General features: G+C 36.1%; 1 protein-coding gene across 3 annotated transcripts in view; it reads left to right on the top strand.

Annotated features, from left to right (window-relative positions):
- The window catches only part of CACNA2D1 (calcium voltage-gated channel auxiliary subunit alpha2delta 1), a 362,095-nt gene extending 346,155 nt beyond the window's left edge, over window positions 1-15,940 (top strand). For all 3 annotated transcript variants that reach the window (XM_083859087.1, XM_083859086.1, XM_083859085.1), the window contains 3 exons: window positions 388-500; window positions 3,458-3,540; window positions 11,349-15,940. In XM_083859087.1, coding sequence (XP_083715213.1) covers window positions 388-500; window positions 3,458-3,540; window positions 11,349-11,465 — 313 coding nt within the window. In that variant the 3' untranslated portion in view covers window positions 11,466-15,940. The remainder of the gene's footprint in view (window positions 1-387; window positions 501-3,457; window positions 3,541-11,348) is intronic.
- The last annotated feature ends 738 nt before the right edge of the window (window positions 15,941-16,678 follow it).

Here is a 16,678-nt window from a genome sequence, read left to right as displayed (position 1 = left end):
ACAGGTTTATGTTTTGGGGTTTTGTTTGTTTGTTTTTGTGCTTGGGGTTTTTTCCAGTGTTAATTGATGCTGAACTGATGTTATTTTTCAGTACAGCTACTGTGGTAGCTGTACAGAGTTAGTTATTAATTCAATTAAAGTTATTTTATGCTCTTTTCCATTTTTTCCACTAACAAGTCTAGTTGAAAGAGGGTACGATGGAAATGTCAAAAACATTACAAAATTCATTATAAATGTTTCTTACTGTTTGCTAATGAAAAAGATAAGCAGGAGCAGGCAGACTAAATATATGAAGCTGGATTATTTTATTCCAATACTGTGTGTCCTTCTCAAACACGATTTTCCTTGCTTCATTTAGACACAGGTTTTTGTTGGCTTTTTTTCCAGACTTTATCATGCAGAGAAGATTTCAAACACCAATCTAGTGTTCATTATTAGTGACAGCCAACTGCTATGCCGTTCCTGTGACCCAAAGCCACTGATGCAAGCAGAGAAGCCGGGTATCCTTTAAAAATCATGTTATTTAGTAGTGTGGATTGATTTTTGGCTATGGGATACTGGAGTATATTTGGGGAGAAATGACCCAATCATGGTAATTATCTACATTATTACCATGGTTGCCACTGGAATACTTGAAGTATCAGGTATGTGTGGATGATATCACAAATGATGTGAAGCAGCAGTCATTGAGGTAGAAAGCAAAGCTTTTATTTGTGAGAATTTAGACAGAAATGGGCTCACAGGAACTTAATGAAGTTTCAAAAAAGCAAATGCGAAGTCTTGGGCCCAGGACTGAATAATTGCACATCTGGACAGGCTAGGGACAAACTGACAGAAAGATTTGCAGAAAAGAGCTGGAGGCTCATGGTGGGCAAGAAGTTGACCGTGAGTTGGCACTGTGCCTTGCAGAAAAGTGGGCTGGTCACATCCTGGGCTATGGCAGCAAGAGTGTAGTCAGCAGACTAGGAGAACTGATCCATCCCAACTCTTCAGCCCTGGTGAGACCACATCTGGAGTGCTGTGTGCTTCCCAGGACCACACTGGCATACAGGAGGAAGTCTACTGAAGGGCAGCCAGGGAGGTTGGCATCTAAAAGCACAAGCAAGGAAAGTGAGTGTCCTGGGTTTGTTCAATCTTTAGAAAAGAAAAGGATATCTGTCTAGAGAAATAACAAAAAAAGGCCAGGATAGGAGTGTACGGTCATGAAAAGTTGATATGCTGCACTGTTGGTTAGTTGAGGAAGGCATTTTAGTGTGTGCTCACTGTCAAAGATGAGCTTGCTTCTTGTGGTAACTGCATTAGCCATCAAAGGCTAGAGTTCAGCCAGCTGCATAGAATTTCTTCAGAGCTGGCTGGAGACGTAGGTGTTTTACATGCTAGACAGATTTCTTGCAACACAAGTATTGAAGTTAAAAGCGTGTGAAAGTCTGTTTTAATTTACAACCACCTTCATGCCAATCTTTCTGCTTTAGCCTGTTCAGGGCAGTAGACACCTGTAGGTGATGGTGATGAAAGTACATAGAACCAACAAATACATTCTAGGTCAGGAGAAATTCACCTTAGACATTCTCTTCTACGTAGGCTTGAGGACAGCATGCCAGAAGTGCTAAATCAAGCCGTAATTTGGATTACTGTGACAGAACAGGGAAAACAATTAGTAATACCTCTGTCCTCATCAGGAAGTTAGTGGAGACAGCCTCTCCCACTCCTGAAAGAAAAGCAGATGGTGGTACAGATGACTGTGTTTCTTTGGCACAAGCAATGCATTCATTGCCACATTAATAAAACTGGAATTCCATCTACGCTTGGGCTGAAAAGGAAGTTACATTGGGGTGTCATCACAGAACTATGTAAACACAGCCTAATATTCTAATTGGCTTCAGTCCATGACAGTTTGATTAACTACTTCCACTGTCTGAATTTACAGACAGCGCTCACTATAGAAAATGACGCATGATGGATGGGAAAGGGCACATGACTTGCATTTCTCTGCGGAGCCCAAAACTACTAGAAAGCAGTAAATGACCTCAAATGGCAGTCAGAACAGCTGGGTGGGCTTATATTGACTAAAGGAACTATTTTATTTTTATTCAACTATGCAGTACTAAGCTGCTATTCCCTCTTTTCTGTAACTAAGGTACATAGTAAAATGCAGATGTAGCATAACATCACCCAAGCAGACAAAATGACCTTTGGGTGCTATTTAGATGATTATTATTATACTTTGCTTCCTTTTGGCTGGTACAGCTTTGCTTATGCACAGTCTCTTAGAATATTTTCATGTTTCAACTTCCCTTTCAGTTGAGCCAGAGCAGTGAAGAGGGGAGATGAGTCTGGCAACATCTGAATGAAGGCAGATGCAGACCTGTAGAAATAAATTCCCCATCATCTTGCTTTCTCTTCCCTTTGGCCTCTCCACTTGTTGCACTGAATCTGCTGTACTACTCCATGGTAGTGCATGAACAGGGTTGCTTCAGGTGTAAATTAGAGCTACTAAGATAAGTTCTGGCACTTGATTCTTTTAATAGCTTTAATATGTGAACTATCTGGAGCAGGATAAAAAAAGCTCAACATATTAAATGGTAATATAAACAGTTTTCACCAGAAGGCTGTTTTGCAGCTTGCCATATCTATGCCTTTCAAGTCTGCTGTAATGACTTGTGCCTCTCATTAGCCAGTGGCACATCTGAAGTGCAGTGTGAAGTACACATTAACACCAGCAATTACAGATTTCAGATTTGTGAGCTAAAGCAGTACCTCGTATATTCAGTTAGCTAATTAATAGCATGTCACTGCTCCCCTTTCTCCCCTGCGGTTCTGCTGGTAGTATGGACAGCATTTTCTGTCTGCTTTCATCACTGAAATGCTAATGGGATCTCAGCAGTTCTCTTGTCATTTACTACAAAGTTGTGTGATCTTTTCTGTTTTAGGGGTAATATAAGTGTACCCATAATAGACCCAGTAGTTTCACTGCTATGTTCAACCTGTATATGACATTACTTTTCCAAACAAGTTTCCTTGCTTTTACTGTGTATCTTCATCATAGCAGAGTAACTCGGTGGTAACTTAAACTATAACTAATCAACACCATTGAAAATTTACTGCTTTATGAAATATTTTCTGAAATATTTATGCAATGATAAAAAAAGCAATACAGAAAAGGTTAAAGGAACTAATGTTTTTATTTTATTTCCATTTATGGTTCTGAAAATATTCTGAAAACTTGTGCAGGATATTTGTTTTATTATAACAATGTAAAAAAGAAAAGGTATTTCATTTTTATTTATCTAAATGGTTTTCTCAAATTTAAACAAGAAACTGTGACTATTGATGTTTATTTCAGCACTATCTGAATTAGCATGAATCTTCTCTCCTGCTGTGAAAATAAAAACAGAATGTGGAACCTGCTCATGTACAATGCATGAAAAACCATGACACTCCTTAACCAGAGAAACAGATGAAGGCCCAAATCCATGTGAAATGGTCAAGCAACCTAGATACAGAAAGGGTCCTGAAATCTGTTTTGATGAAGCCAAACAGGTAAAATTGAAGTTGTAAAACTTTAAGACTATCTTCATAAAAAATTGTAGAGCAGCTTTAGACAATCAGTGAAAACTATGTTTAAATGTACATTGGTGCCTGGTAACCTTTTTATCACTAAACATACTGTTCATTCTAGACCATAGCCACTTTATTTCAATTAACATAAACTTAACAGCTGCTTTCTTATCTGCCTTTCCTATAACCATTGCACTTTCACACATGATGCCCACTAAAATATCATCAGTGAGCATAAAATTGTTGGTCACTGTATGGTGCTGCTAATTTCAGTTTTTCAATGGCTTGCACGAGTAGTCAATATTCTTGGATTAGAAGTAGTATTTTTACAATAATGTTTCCAAATATTATTTAAAGTACTGATAAATTATTAAAAATGTTATGTGTGTTTTTAGGATGTTGTTTCTAATTCTGCAAATTGTACTGGCCCTAGGTCAGTTCTTAGCAGGTTTAAAACTGCATTGCTTTACTGAAATCACCAAAACTCTGCTGTCTGGTACTTCTGTGTTGAATGCATTAGTTTTGAAAGAGAAAAATTATAAGCCTGCCACATAGCTAAATTATTTTTAATATTCTTTCTATGTTACCTTTCAAAGATACTAAAGAGATTATGCTGCATTCAAGTTGTTCAGAATAAATTTCAAGACAAAAAGTGCTGAACAAGAAAGTGCCTGGCATTAGATACAATAAATACTTTTAAAATGCATTTTTAATGCCTCATGCAATTTCTGCAGTGGAAAGTTGTCCCAAATCAGTGTACTTAGTTGGCTATAACTGCTGTATACCAAAATTTGTTCTGGTATGTTCTCTGCTTTTCTTGTAATGAGGCACAGTTACTGAGATGTCAGTAGTATTTAAAGAGTTTAGAGAATTGGTATTCAACGCATTTTTCTAGTAACTAAATTTTATTTTAAAACAGGAAGTTTTCTTACTGGTCAAAAAAGATAAAATAAAGTTGAAAACTCATCCAGAAGCTATCGAGCCATTGTAAATAATCCAAACCATCCCAATATGATTGTGTGTGAAAGTACAACTCTTGCTCACTAGCTTGATGTGCTGATCAGTGTGTAAGTCACGTCTTTTGTAACAGTGGATTGTTTTGGTTAAGTTTATTTGCAAAATTTGCTGTGAATCTCTTGCTCTTGGGTGGATGCTTTCACATTAACTCTGCTAACTGCCAGCAATCTGCATGATATCTCATCTTGTATGTCTTTTTTTCTGTGTTTTCTTTCCTTTCCTCTACTTGCTACTTTGCCCGTTATTAATAGGATCAGCCTATATGCACAACGAGTCGTGCCTCTGCCATGACGTCCGCTCCTATCTTCATTTTTCTGCAAGTTTTCATGTGGTGTGGATGGTCAGTTACTTTCTCTAATTTTTTGTTTTGTTCTTGGCTTAAAAAATTAGCAGACTTTTTTACTTACTGAGCATACAGCAGAAAAGAGAATGAAGCGAGTCCCAAAAGCAACAATCTGGAGTAAATTACTGTTACAATATTAAGGGAAATTAAATACTCAAAAACCTGTCTGTATCCTTATAAATCACAATTATTAAACATGAGGGCCTCTCCCACCGAACATACAAAGACGAGGGAACCTATTGGGTTTTTATGGTTGGCTCTTTGAGATTGCACATGTACCAGCTGAGTCTGTATCCTTCACTTCTAAGCATTTTTTCCTTGTCCTTGTTAAAATGAACAGAAGAAGAATTTTTTTTTTCATGGAGACAAATAAAGATACAAACAGAAGAAACATCATACCTGTGAAAGTAAAGCTTTACTTCGGTGTGGCAAGGATGAGTGTGATGTGTGAGTGTTGCTATTGAGAAGAGTAAGGAGTTTTCACTGCATTCAAATGAACACAACAGTTAATGATGGAAGATAATGGTGTGCATCAATTTGTTTAAAGTAGGAATTCAATAAAATATTATTTTTTTTTACTTCTTAATTTTTGGTAACCCAAACATATGAATTGCCTGATTACAGCAGGTGACGTTTTTCTTCTAATTAACTACCGAAGTTCCTGTAAGACCAAGTGCAGACTCTGGGGTTTACAACTTAAGCCTTGGCAATTAGACTGTGCTGCTTTTGGTGGTGTGGGACTGTGTTATGAGTTACTGTGTAAGTGACACATCTGCAAAAGAACTGCTGAGCTAAAGAGCAAAAAATGTGTGGCTGAAGGGGGTCCTGATCAACATTTTTCTGAAAACCACTAGAGGGAGATGCTCACATGTCTATCAAAGTAAAGCAAACTGAGGCAGGACTGAAAACTTACTGGGCATTTTTCAGTTAGTCTAATGAAATATTGAAAATTATTGAAATGTTGAAAATTGAAATTTAGAACAGTCATTTTCACAGTAATTTATATTCTCTCTATACTTAAGGTAAGGTTCAATATATATCTCTTGAATATAAATGAAAAGAAAATCTTTAAATTCTGTTAAACAGTTTACTATTTAAGTAATTTTGAAGTTTCTTATCCTGCGTTTAAATGATGTAGTTTCTTGCAAACCTAGGAACTTTCATAGCCATGGCAGAAGGTTGTAGGGAAAGGTGAAAGGCCTTTCTTTAAGCCAGTAGAATTTCACATTAAAATCTAGATTAACATCTCATGTTCCTACTCATGCAATTTGCTCTGCACATAGCTTTCTTTAATTAAAAAACTACTGTCCAATGTACATAAAGCAACAGAGACTCACCTTGAGCTCAATTCTTTATGCCCAAAATGAGCTTTCTGCTTAAGGTGGGAAACACACAGAATATAATTTTAGCTGATAAGCTTTTGGCAGCAGAAAGTTATAAAGGTAATTTTGTTCATCTATCTCGTTTTTAATAACTTTGTGATTTTGGAAGTGGGTTCTCTCTGGACATTAATCTGTATAGTTATATTGAATCACTGAAGCCAACACTGATACAATCCAGCTGATCAGGTTCACTAACCTGAGGGTTTTTTTACTTTTCATCAAGGATGACAAAGTAGTCATTATCATTGCCTCCAATGGCTTGCTCTTACTTTGTACATACATGCTGGTTTTGTATGCCATGCCTGAGAATAAAGAAAAGAACTGTACAAGTTTTTAGCCCCCACTGGGAATGTCTTACTTCCATCAGCTTCCAGGTATGTCAGTGGGAGTTTGAGGGTGATTAACAGTCCAGGCACCTGGATACATCTTGATGGAACTGCCTGTGTGCCCAGTGTGTGCAAGGGCAGCTGAACACCTTTGACAACTTTGTCTGGTGGTCCAGAAAATGGAGGATAATCCAAAATTTATTAATGACCATGCATTGAAACTGGAAATGACTCTTGAGTAAAAGCAAAGGTGCTCTCCGTGTAATATGAAACATTTAAAATACATGCTTATAAAAGGTATAACTTTGAGGTAATCAATTGATATCAAAGCCAGATCAGAAGCTCTTTGGCTAGATGTTGTTTTACCCTTTTATAAGTCAGAGTAGCACAGTGGATTCTGATAAATTATTATCATTTAAAACCAAAGTTTTAAATTGTTAAAAAGTTATAGTGCACTTTTAAAGGAGTAACAAGTGTGTTTATAGCCTCAGTGTATACATGTATATATGTATTTATAGTTCCAAGTATATTTTTAAAATTTTGGACTGGCAGTGTCTTCAAGGAAATGCTGCTATATGGCAATGAATATGTGAGTTTGATACTTAAAAATCAAGGTATGGTTTTATAAAAGCATTTGTTTCCATTCTGAAAGTGCTAAATCATTTTCATAGCATGTGATGCTGTAAAACAGCCTTATCTGGAGTTGTCATAGTAAGGCATGACACAAAGGAGATGACATTTGGATTTGACACTTCTCTACCCCAAGCATGCAAGGAAATTTGATGTGATTAATTAAATAAATTTCTCCTACACTTCTGGTGAAATGAAAGTGGCTTACAACAATTATTTCCAATTTCTTTTACAATTCTCTCTCTCTTCAAAGAGAACTAATATACAGACATAATTTTGAAGACAACAAAGAGAGGACATCCCCAGCTGATCTGTTATTCAGGATTTGTGTGATTAATGTCATGGGCTGGAAAATTTCAGTGAAACTGCTTAAAAATTGTTCCATGTCTAATTGCACTAGAAGAGGTAAAGATAAGATAATGTAAAGAGAAGATAAAATGATGCTGTATATCTTTGTTATAAGATACTTTAGAAGAAATCTCAAAAAAAAACATTAACATGAAACAGTTGAAAAGTTTTCTTAAAGTTCAAGAAGAGGGGAAGTGTTTTCAAAAAAGGCATTTTGAAGACCATAAAAACCTGACATTTTTCTCAATCTGGTTTTAAACTGGGGATGGAATCCCACTTATTTCTAGGGCACTGTTGATTGTTTTGATTCATGTAAATAAGCACATAATCAGATTTTCTCCTCTTATTTTTTATTTTATATTTTCACATTTCTTGTAGTTTTGACAACAGTTAAAGCACAAAAGAAAATTACAGTGTGAAATTCTGTGGAGAAAAATTGAAATCCTAAATTGATTTAGATAGGATTTACTGTACCTTCTTTGCCACTGCTATTTTTGTCTTAGCTTTGGACATGAAAGAATTAACTGATTCCAGAGACAATATTTAGAAATTGTTCTTGGCAGAACTGCTAGTTTACCGCTGCAAATTGGTCTAAAAACCTCAGAAATTTAATGTGGCTTTGATCGATATGAGGTTAAAATCTCACTAACCTTAAAATATGTGTATAAATCTTGTATACTTTTGTGTAGTGCAGTTTAATGCTGTAGTTCGTAGTAAGACGATGCCTCCTCTGCATGAGGCTTCCAAGAAATTCTCTACTGTTGTGAATTCTGAATCCTTTAAAAACTTCTCTGTGTAGTCTTAGGGAGAGGGGGAAAGATACTAAAATGCTTCTTTTCAACCCAAAAGGGATGTTACATTGTATGACTGATGAATGTAAGAGCAGTTGAGAAAGTGTGGTGTAGTTAAAAAAAACTCATAGAGCAAACAGAAATGGACAACAGAATGGAGGGTGTTTTCAAGTACATATGCTGGTAGGATTAATTTATCAGCATAATTTGCAATATTTGGTCTAATGCAAGATGCATAAAATGAGTCCTGTATAATTCTATACATGGAAGCCTACTTGCTTTGTATCCGTACTGGATGCCATTTTCACTGTAAAGGTATTTTCCCTTCATGTTAAGCACAATTTTGTTTTAGACCTTCAGTTTACTACTTATACTCTCCAGACATCTCCCGTCTGTTGGAAATTTTAAGTCTCCTGCTTTGCTTTCAACTTTCTTCAAAGATGACTCTTCTAAGTAATTTCAGTGATAAGAATAATAAATACCAAGAGGTAACACCGAGTGCCATTCACTGAATTCATGTGAGAGGAAACCTTTACTGATAATTCTGTTTTTAATTGTAGTCACTGTGAGGAAGAAGCAACAGGGTTATTTTTAAGTGCTTGAAATAGAAATAAAAGCTGCATGACAAGACACAATGCAGATGCAAATAGTGACAGAGCCAAACTAAATAAACCAGAATGTTCAGTGCATCTTGAAATCTTAGCAACCTAGTCCAAATCTGGTGCAGCAGAGTTCAATTAGGACTTCTTGTTGACCAGAAACCTTAGGAATTTTGAACTTGTAGAGTGCAATCAACCAAAAAGAAACAAAATGAAAAAACTAAACCAAACCAAAACAGCAACAAGAAAAAAACCAAACAAAAAAACCCAAAAGCCTAAGCCAAAACTATACAACTAAATTATAAAGCTAACACATGACAGAGAGATGTCTGAAAAAAGCTACTGTTAATAAAAATGGCAGCCAACATGAGGTATTTGCTTTACGATTTGGACAAAATGAATTTTTGTTTCTTTCTAAAGTAATTGAATGCTGATTTTTGGGGATTTTTTGGACATGGGATTGTTGGGGTTTTTATTTTATTCCAAGTTTCTAAAGACGACTTGGTGGATGCTATAATTCCTGATAATGTACTGAGTCTACTTTGTCTGCTTTATCTGATTCTCCATATTTTTCCCAAACTGTTTTGGAAACCTACCAGCTTTAAAGAATGCATTGTGCGCAGAATAAATAACATTAAAATTCTGACCCATTAAAGCTGGTGTAAAGAACTCATTGAAGGCCTTTGCTATGCCCTGTAATTTCCATGTTCTGTCTTTACACCTCTCTTACGAAGGACTTGCCCTAACATCATATTTGGCTTTCTGCTTTTGATTTAGTAAAAAAATTGTATTATCATTTCACTGTCATCTTCAGGAAGGCTATAAAAATACTTTTTCAGCCCCCCTTATTTCCTGTTTATATCTTATCTGCCATTTTTATGTACTTTCTTGTTCTTGCTCATTTGAGTAAACTCAATGTCCCGCACTGCTATTCTTACAAAGCTGGGAAGTTTTGTTTAAGGAAAGCAAATTTGCTTAAGGAAATTTGCTAATAAATTTAAAATTGTTTAATAACTCTTTCTTATTTATACCGATCATACTTTTTAAACACACACACACCCCCACCAGCCTTTTCTGGGGTATATTTAGTATTAATTGCATATGCCTCACTGGCAGGTCAGTCTGATCCAGGAGCTTTTCCCTGCCTGTTGGCTTTCCTCTGCTTTCTGTTATGTATATATATATCTTTTTATTATTTTTTTTGTGCCAGCAGCCAGTCTCTGTTACTGTTCAGATTCAGTTATCTGTCCTTATCTTCCTGCATATCGCTCCTGTTCAAGAAGTTTCCCCAGTTGCCAATATACCTAAATTCCTTTCCACCTACACTGTTTTCTTGCCCTTGCAGGCTTGGAATCTTTTGGAAATGGAAAGTGTCTTTTTATACCATGGGTAAAGAATTACAGTGAAAACAAGAGAAAGACCAAATATTTTTAGCCTTCAGAGCTACCCATGAATCTCAGATTTGTCACACAAAGCAGTGAGAGGAAATTTTTCCTGGTGTTTTAGGTACTAATCAGAGTTTGTATCAGTCGTGAGAAACAAGGTCTAAGGTGTTACAGGCTCCAGAACAGGTATCAAATGTATTTCAGCCAGACTAATGAATAGGTCCATCATGTGAAAGGTATTAAGCATTATAAGCAAAGTGGGACTTAAGGACAGCAATTAATGGTAGAGAAGAATGAGGAAGAGTGGTGTGATTGCTGTGTGGAATAAGAAATAGCAACTGGTGCATGACAGAGCAGTGCAGCTCAGAGGGAGCTTCAACCTGCATGAAGCATGCACAAGTAGAGTAGAACATTTCCTTCTCATACTTGAATAGAGCACCAAAGGTAGAGAAAGGATTTTCATTCTCTTTGATCATATCTTCACCTGCAGACCATATTCATTTTATTGTGTGAGCATTTGATGGCATACATATTCTGGTATTTGTTTTCTAATCTTGCAAAATTATCTGTTCTTTTATCTTTTCTCACATTAAAGTCATACTCAGAATCTTAAAGTGAATGTAATTTTAAGGAATATAGATGGTGTTTACTGGGGCCCCCAGGTATATTCCATAGCATTTCTTGATTGATGGTGTAAGTATCCCATCTAGTTCATAAATGTGTGCTGTAAACTCTGAAAGTATTTAATCCTCCCATGTTTATAGTTAAAGTAATAATGCCACTCTTTGTATCAAAAATCAGAGGAACTTCCAGGAATTATTTTGCTGTTATTTTAGCAAAATAACATATATAAGACCAAAAAGGATGCCTCAATGATAGTTTAAAAAGTTGAAAACTAAGCTGTAGGTTACTTCTCAAGCAGCTTCACTGTGATTAATATTAAATGATTTCTTCTCTTCTTGTCGACAGGAAGATTCGGCTGACTGCGGTGGGGCCTCTGGTCTGAGTCCATCACTGTGGTCTATGGTAGCAACTCAGCTGGTCCTGCTTTGGCTCTTACCTGGCAGCAGACACTGCCAGTTATGACCTTGCTAAACCAAAACCCGCATAACTTAATCCAGACCTGGCCAAAACGATAGCCTCAGTTTCATTTTGGAAAGGGTCAGCTACTGGGAGAGCAGCGGCGGCGGAGCGGCAGCGCTCGTGTCCGGTCGTGGCGCGTTGTGAGTTCCCCGCGGCGCCACGACGCCTGCATGTCGGAGTGTCGGACCCCTCCTCACCGTGTGTGAATGCTGCATCATCCACACCACCCTAACACATCTCTGTGCGTGCCCCTCCTGGGGAAACCCAGAACCTTCTGTCCATTCGTTCGTTTGTTGTTGTAATCTTGACGACTTCATGTAAAAGGGCTCCCCTAACAATAGGTTATGTATATGATTTTTCAATTCTTTTAAGCTTTGGATATCTCAAAGATTTATATTCTTTTACATGAACAGTTGTTTTAAAAGCCAAAAAGAAAAAGAAAAAGGAAAGTGTTCTCCCCAATATACATTACTAGCACCACGATGGCTGCCTTTAACATCAGGTTTGTTCAAACTAGTTGAGTAAAATTAAAATATTGGCCAGTCTTCACCAGATGTTCAGCATGATTGGAATGCTTTATGATGAGTGCTTAATTCTTCCAAAGTGAATCATGCAGCCAGCTAAGCTTTGGTAGGTTGATATTGTATGTAGAAAGGAAGGAAAGGAGAAAACTACTGTGTTTCAAAATACAAAGGTACTGGAGAGTGTAACTAAAAAAGTGATTTTCATCTTAAACTTGGTGTCATCTTCTGTCAGAAAAAAAGCTAATTTAAATGTAATATTCACCTCCTTTTCACAATGCAGTTACATATAAAGCTAGTAGAAATTCTTCGAAGGCTGAAACAAAAATGCTTGTGAATAAAAAATGTCTTTGTGATATTTGAACGTTGGTTTCCAGGGGTATTTTGCATGATGATGATGCTATGTTATTGTTTTTCAGTTTGTTTTCTTTGATGGTAGAGTATAGTTCATTGAAAAGATAACAGAGTGATTCTTGTATTGTGTGAGAAATTGAACATTGAAATGTGTTGCAATCAAATCATATTAAATTATATTATGAAACAGAGCTCTGAATATACTGTGCAATGAAAAAGCTGAGAAAATAGGGTAAATATAGCTATTGTAACAAAAAGGTTGAGGTGGATTTTTTACAGAATAGTGATCTCACATGAAAATCTGTGTACAGATATTTTAAGAATATAAAAATCAGATTTAACACATTTATTTTTGGAAGTATATGTTCTCTAAGGTTCATATCAGGTTCCCCCATTGTTTCCTTCATATAAACCCACCCATAATATTAAAACTTATGCTGTTGCTATTTATTATTGGAAATAGCATATCTAACAGCAAAATGACCTGATTGCTGCAATTAGAAAAAATATAAACAAATGGGGAGCCTTGAATCTATATGTATGCACATTGATACTTGATTGTGAATAATAACTCTAGAAGTTGTTTTATACAACCTCATTGGTGATACAGGTTGGTGCAGTAAATTACAATATTACAGTGTAGCATAGTGTTGATGCAAAATATGATTTGCGCTTTTTTTTTCTAGTTTTCAGAACTAAACAGTATTGCAAGACAGCTAAACCAATGAATGTGCAACTCTGCTGGTATTGTACAGTTCTGCTAACAACTGCAATATGCAAATATTAATATGACACAATACACTAGCTCTTTAAAAAATAAAAAAAATGCAAATCATCGGTATGTATATGCTGGCAATTGATTGATATAATTTTGATCATGCCAAAAGCTTAAAAAAATGATTGGGCATGCATTAATATCCTATGAAAACTGAAGAAGCTACTCAAAGCCATGGCATGGCTTGAACAATCAGATGTCTACTGTAGTTGTACTCATGGCTGGTTCATTGTTTTTCATGTACCTTGGCTCCAGCTATGTATTTTCTCATGTTTGGAAATACAGTGAGTGGAAAAAAATAAATCCTGACTTGTTGTTCAGTGATAAAATCTATAAAAACTAGATTTTTTTAAAAAAATAAACCTAGTAATGTCATGAGGTTAAAAGTACAATTAACTGTTTTGGATGACTTCAGGTCCTCCTCAGGAAAGGTGAGCTGATGTTGATAGTAAGGGTGAAGATAAACTTGGAGCTCCTCCTTCCAGTCATAGTGCTGCAGTTCTGTTCAGCCTAACACCAGTTACCATCTGATAAAAAAATTGGTTTAGGTGTTTCTAATGCCAAGACTGCATCCGGTATTTTTCCTTAATGTAGTCAATTGACGTTTTATGGGAGGAGCAAGTTTTCTAGGATTAGGCCAATAATTACTGCTTACTAATTACTACTCACTGCTTTTACTCTGAGGTTACTTTAAATACTTGGTTTGAGTTGTGCTCTTTTGATTTCATATTAGTATATTAAGTTCTCTATAGTTTTCACTTAGTTTCCCAAAAGAAACCCTTCATGGACAAGTTGCACTGTTGAAAACACTTTGCTTATGCTGGTAGGTCATATTCAGTGTTTCTTAAAAGGCATTTGATTAGAGTTTGCAGGGAGAAAGAAAGATGGTAAAAATTCATGCTGCCAGAGGAAACATCTGTGGCTTTTACTTCCCTTAGAGTGCTCAAATGCAAAAGGAGGGAGAAGCCCATGCCATGCAGATACATAGTCCTCCTGGATTATCCAAAGAGGGAAATGTCCTTTGTTCCTCTCCTTCGCCCATCTATGTGACCTGAAGGAATGTGTTTCTATATAAAAATTTAGCCTTCCAGCTAACATTATAACATTCTATGTGAACATGTAGCCAACATGATACCCATCTTATTAATACATTAGAAAGTAGTGAGTATTTAAATATTTTGAAATTATATATTAGAATATATCCAAATGATGGTCAAGACTTTTTTTGTTAAATACCCCAATATCTACAAAATGCAAAACATAGACCAAAAATACAATCTGAACTTCAGCTATCTCAAAATCTGAATTCCAGTCTGATAGAAATAACCTACATGAATAAATACAAATTCTCATGCAGAAGAGTATCCTTACTCTCACAGTACATCATAGTCATCTTCTCTTGTCTTGGAAAGAAGCTTGATCCTAAAACTTCAATTAAGATATTTTTAAATACGGTATACTGTAAAAACTTGCATTTTTTAAAGTCAGATAAAAGGCTCTGTCAATGGTTGCTCAAATCCTTTAAATATCCCAAAGGGAACTGTTGGGACTGGTTCAGTTCACACAGAGTCATGCAGTGTATTGTACATCTGACAAGTAACCACCATTAAAGTTGTTACAGCCTGGTACTGTGCAAAACATGATCTGAGGACTTAACATGAAAGGTTTCTTTCTAGTTTTTTCTTTTACACAACCAGCATTACTGCCAAAACACTGACTGTGGTCCATATTTGTAACAGGTTTTTAACATGACATAGCAGGTCTGACTGACAAGATTTCTAGGTCCTGTACCTTTAAGACTTTAGTATGATTTTTTTCATGTTTCTAATGCTTGAGGCTTTACTGCTTAACTTGACAAAAACAACAGTGTTGCTGCCATTTGTAAGTTTTCCTACAATATTCCTTTTATTAACTTAAAACCTGGCCTTACTGGTTTCAAATAGGAAGTATCCCTTTAAGTGACCTTTGCAACCCAAGTGTTACTTGCTGTGGTTGAGAGCTTTTTGCTGTCACTGAAGAGACGTTAAGACCTTTTTTCCCATTAACACATAACAAACATGCTTAGTATGACTTAATTCCAAAACACAACCTCAGTACCACTGATCCAAAAATTCAGATGCTAGCACAATTGTTATTAAGAAATATATGAATGCCAGAAGGCACCACAATGCACTCGGGTGTTTTTGGAATGTCAACCTAAGGTGAAATCTTAATAACTCCTTTCTTAGGATAAATTTTACCCTAACTTCATCAGACATCCAAGCCTTTAACAAAGGCCAGATTTATTATTATTTTGTTCATACCACAATGTTAATATTGTTAATACTCATTGTACACTATTGTAAAAAGATTAAAACAAAAGCGTCTGAAAACAATTGAAGACTTTTGAAAAGTTAGCCTCACCCTCTTTCCAGCTACTTGCATCTGTCCTGTTTATGGTTTAAAAGAAAAACATCATCTTGAAGAAATATTTCACTGAGGCTAAAGGGATACTGTCTTGTTCAGATGCCATGAAATTGCAATTGTGATCTGACAAAGCTGTCTTCTCTTCTTGTGTTGTATGGAATGTCTGGATCATGCTTTCTGGGATATTTTTATTGAAATGCTCAGTGTGTGCGTTTCTGCAAAAAAAAAGACTTGGTTGCTGTTACGAGGCAAGCAGGTCTTTCTCCCTTTTCTTGTGTTCTCTTGACACTTTTGTGGAACTTGACAAGCCTGGAAAAAAATTTTTGTAAAAATTTGTACAATAATGTTATAAAAATTTATAATCCTAGAACTGTTGTGTTAATTATTGTGCAAAAACAGTATATTCAGAATAAAAGTTTATCATTTAAAATCAACAACTATTTTATTGTTCATTCTGTATAATAAAAACATGTAAATAAGAGCCTATATTATTTGCTATATAATACTTCTGAGTTTCATATACTTATACCTAGTTGTCTGAAGACACAGCTCTTCATGGGGTTCAGAGAAGGATGCACAGCAACCTTCATTTCTGTTTCATTTGTGACTGTGAAAATTAAAAATAAAAAGTGGAAAAAAATACAACCAATGAAAATTGAGGGCCTGTAAAGCTTGCAGTAAAATAAGAGTCTGAGACAGTTGAAGTATCCCTGTTGTCCTGAAACAATTGCTTTTGGAAGGGTTGCCATTTGCTAACTTGTAAACACTGATGAAGTCCAAGAATTCATTCACATGGAGAAGCAGAATAAAATCAGATGGCCCAGATGGGTCCTGCCCAAGTTGTTGTCCCCATGTCTGACCAAAACTGAGTCACGGTTCAGTCAGCTTCTGTACTGCTGCTGTTCTTAGCTAAACACGATAATTAAAATGGATGTATGTACCTTAATAAGCAGGCTTGGGGTACTCAGGAGGTGCTTTTCTGGGTTTCAGACTTCCTGCAGGGGCACTGGCAATTCTGTCAGAAGTGCAGGGCAGAAAGCTGCAAGAAGCAACTGCTTTAGAAGCCTGATTTTAATCCTTGCCTGTGAACGTGTCACAGCCCAGAGAGAATGGCAGTTGTAAAATTCTGATGGATTTACTGAATCCCTGAGGAGTAGATA

The sequence above is a fragment of the Zosterops lateralis genome (genome assembly GCF_965231275.1).
Source record: "Zosterops lateralis genome assembly, chromosome: 4".
Classification (NCBI taxonomy): domain Eukaryota; kingdom Metazoa; phylum Chordata; class Aves; order Passeriformes; family Zosteropidae; genus Zosterops; species Zosterops lateralis.
The sequence above is the reverse complement of the archived record's forward strand: the minus strand, read 5'-3'. Positions and strand labels throughout refer to the sequence as shown.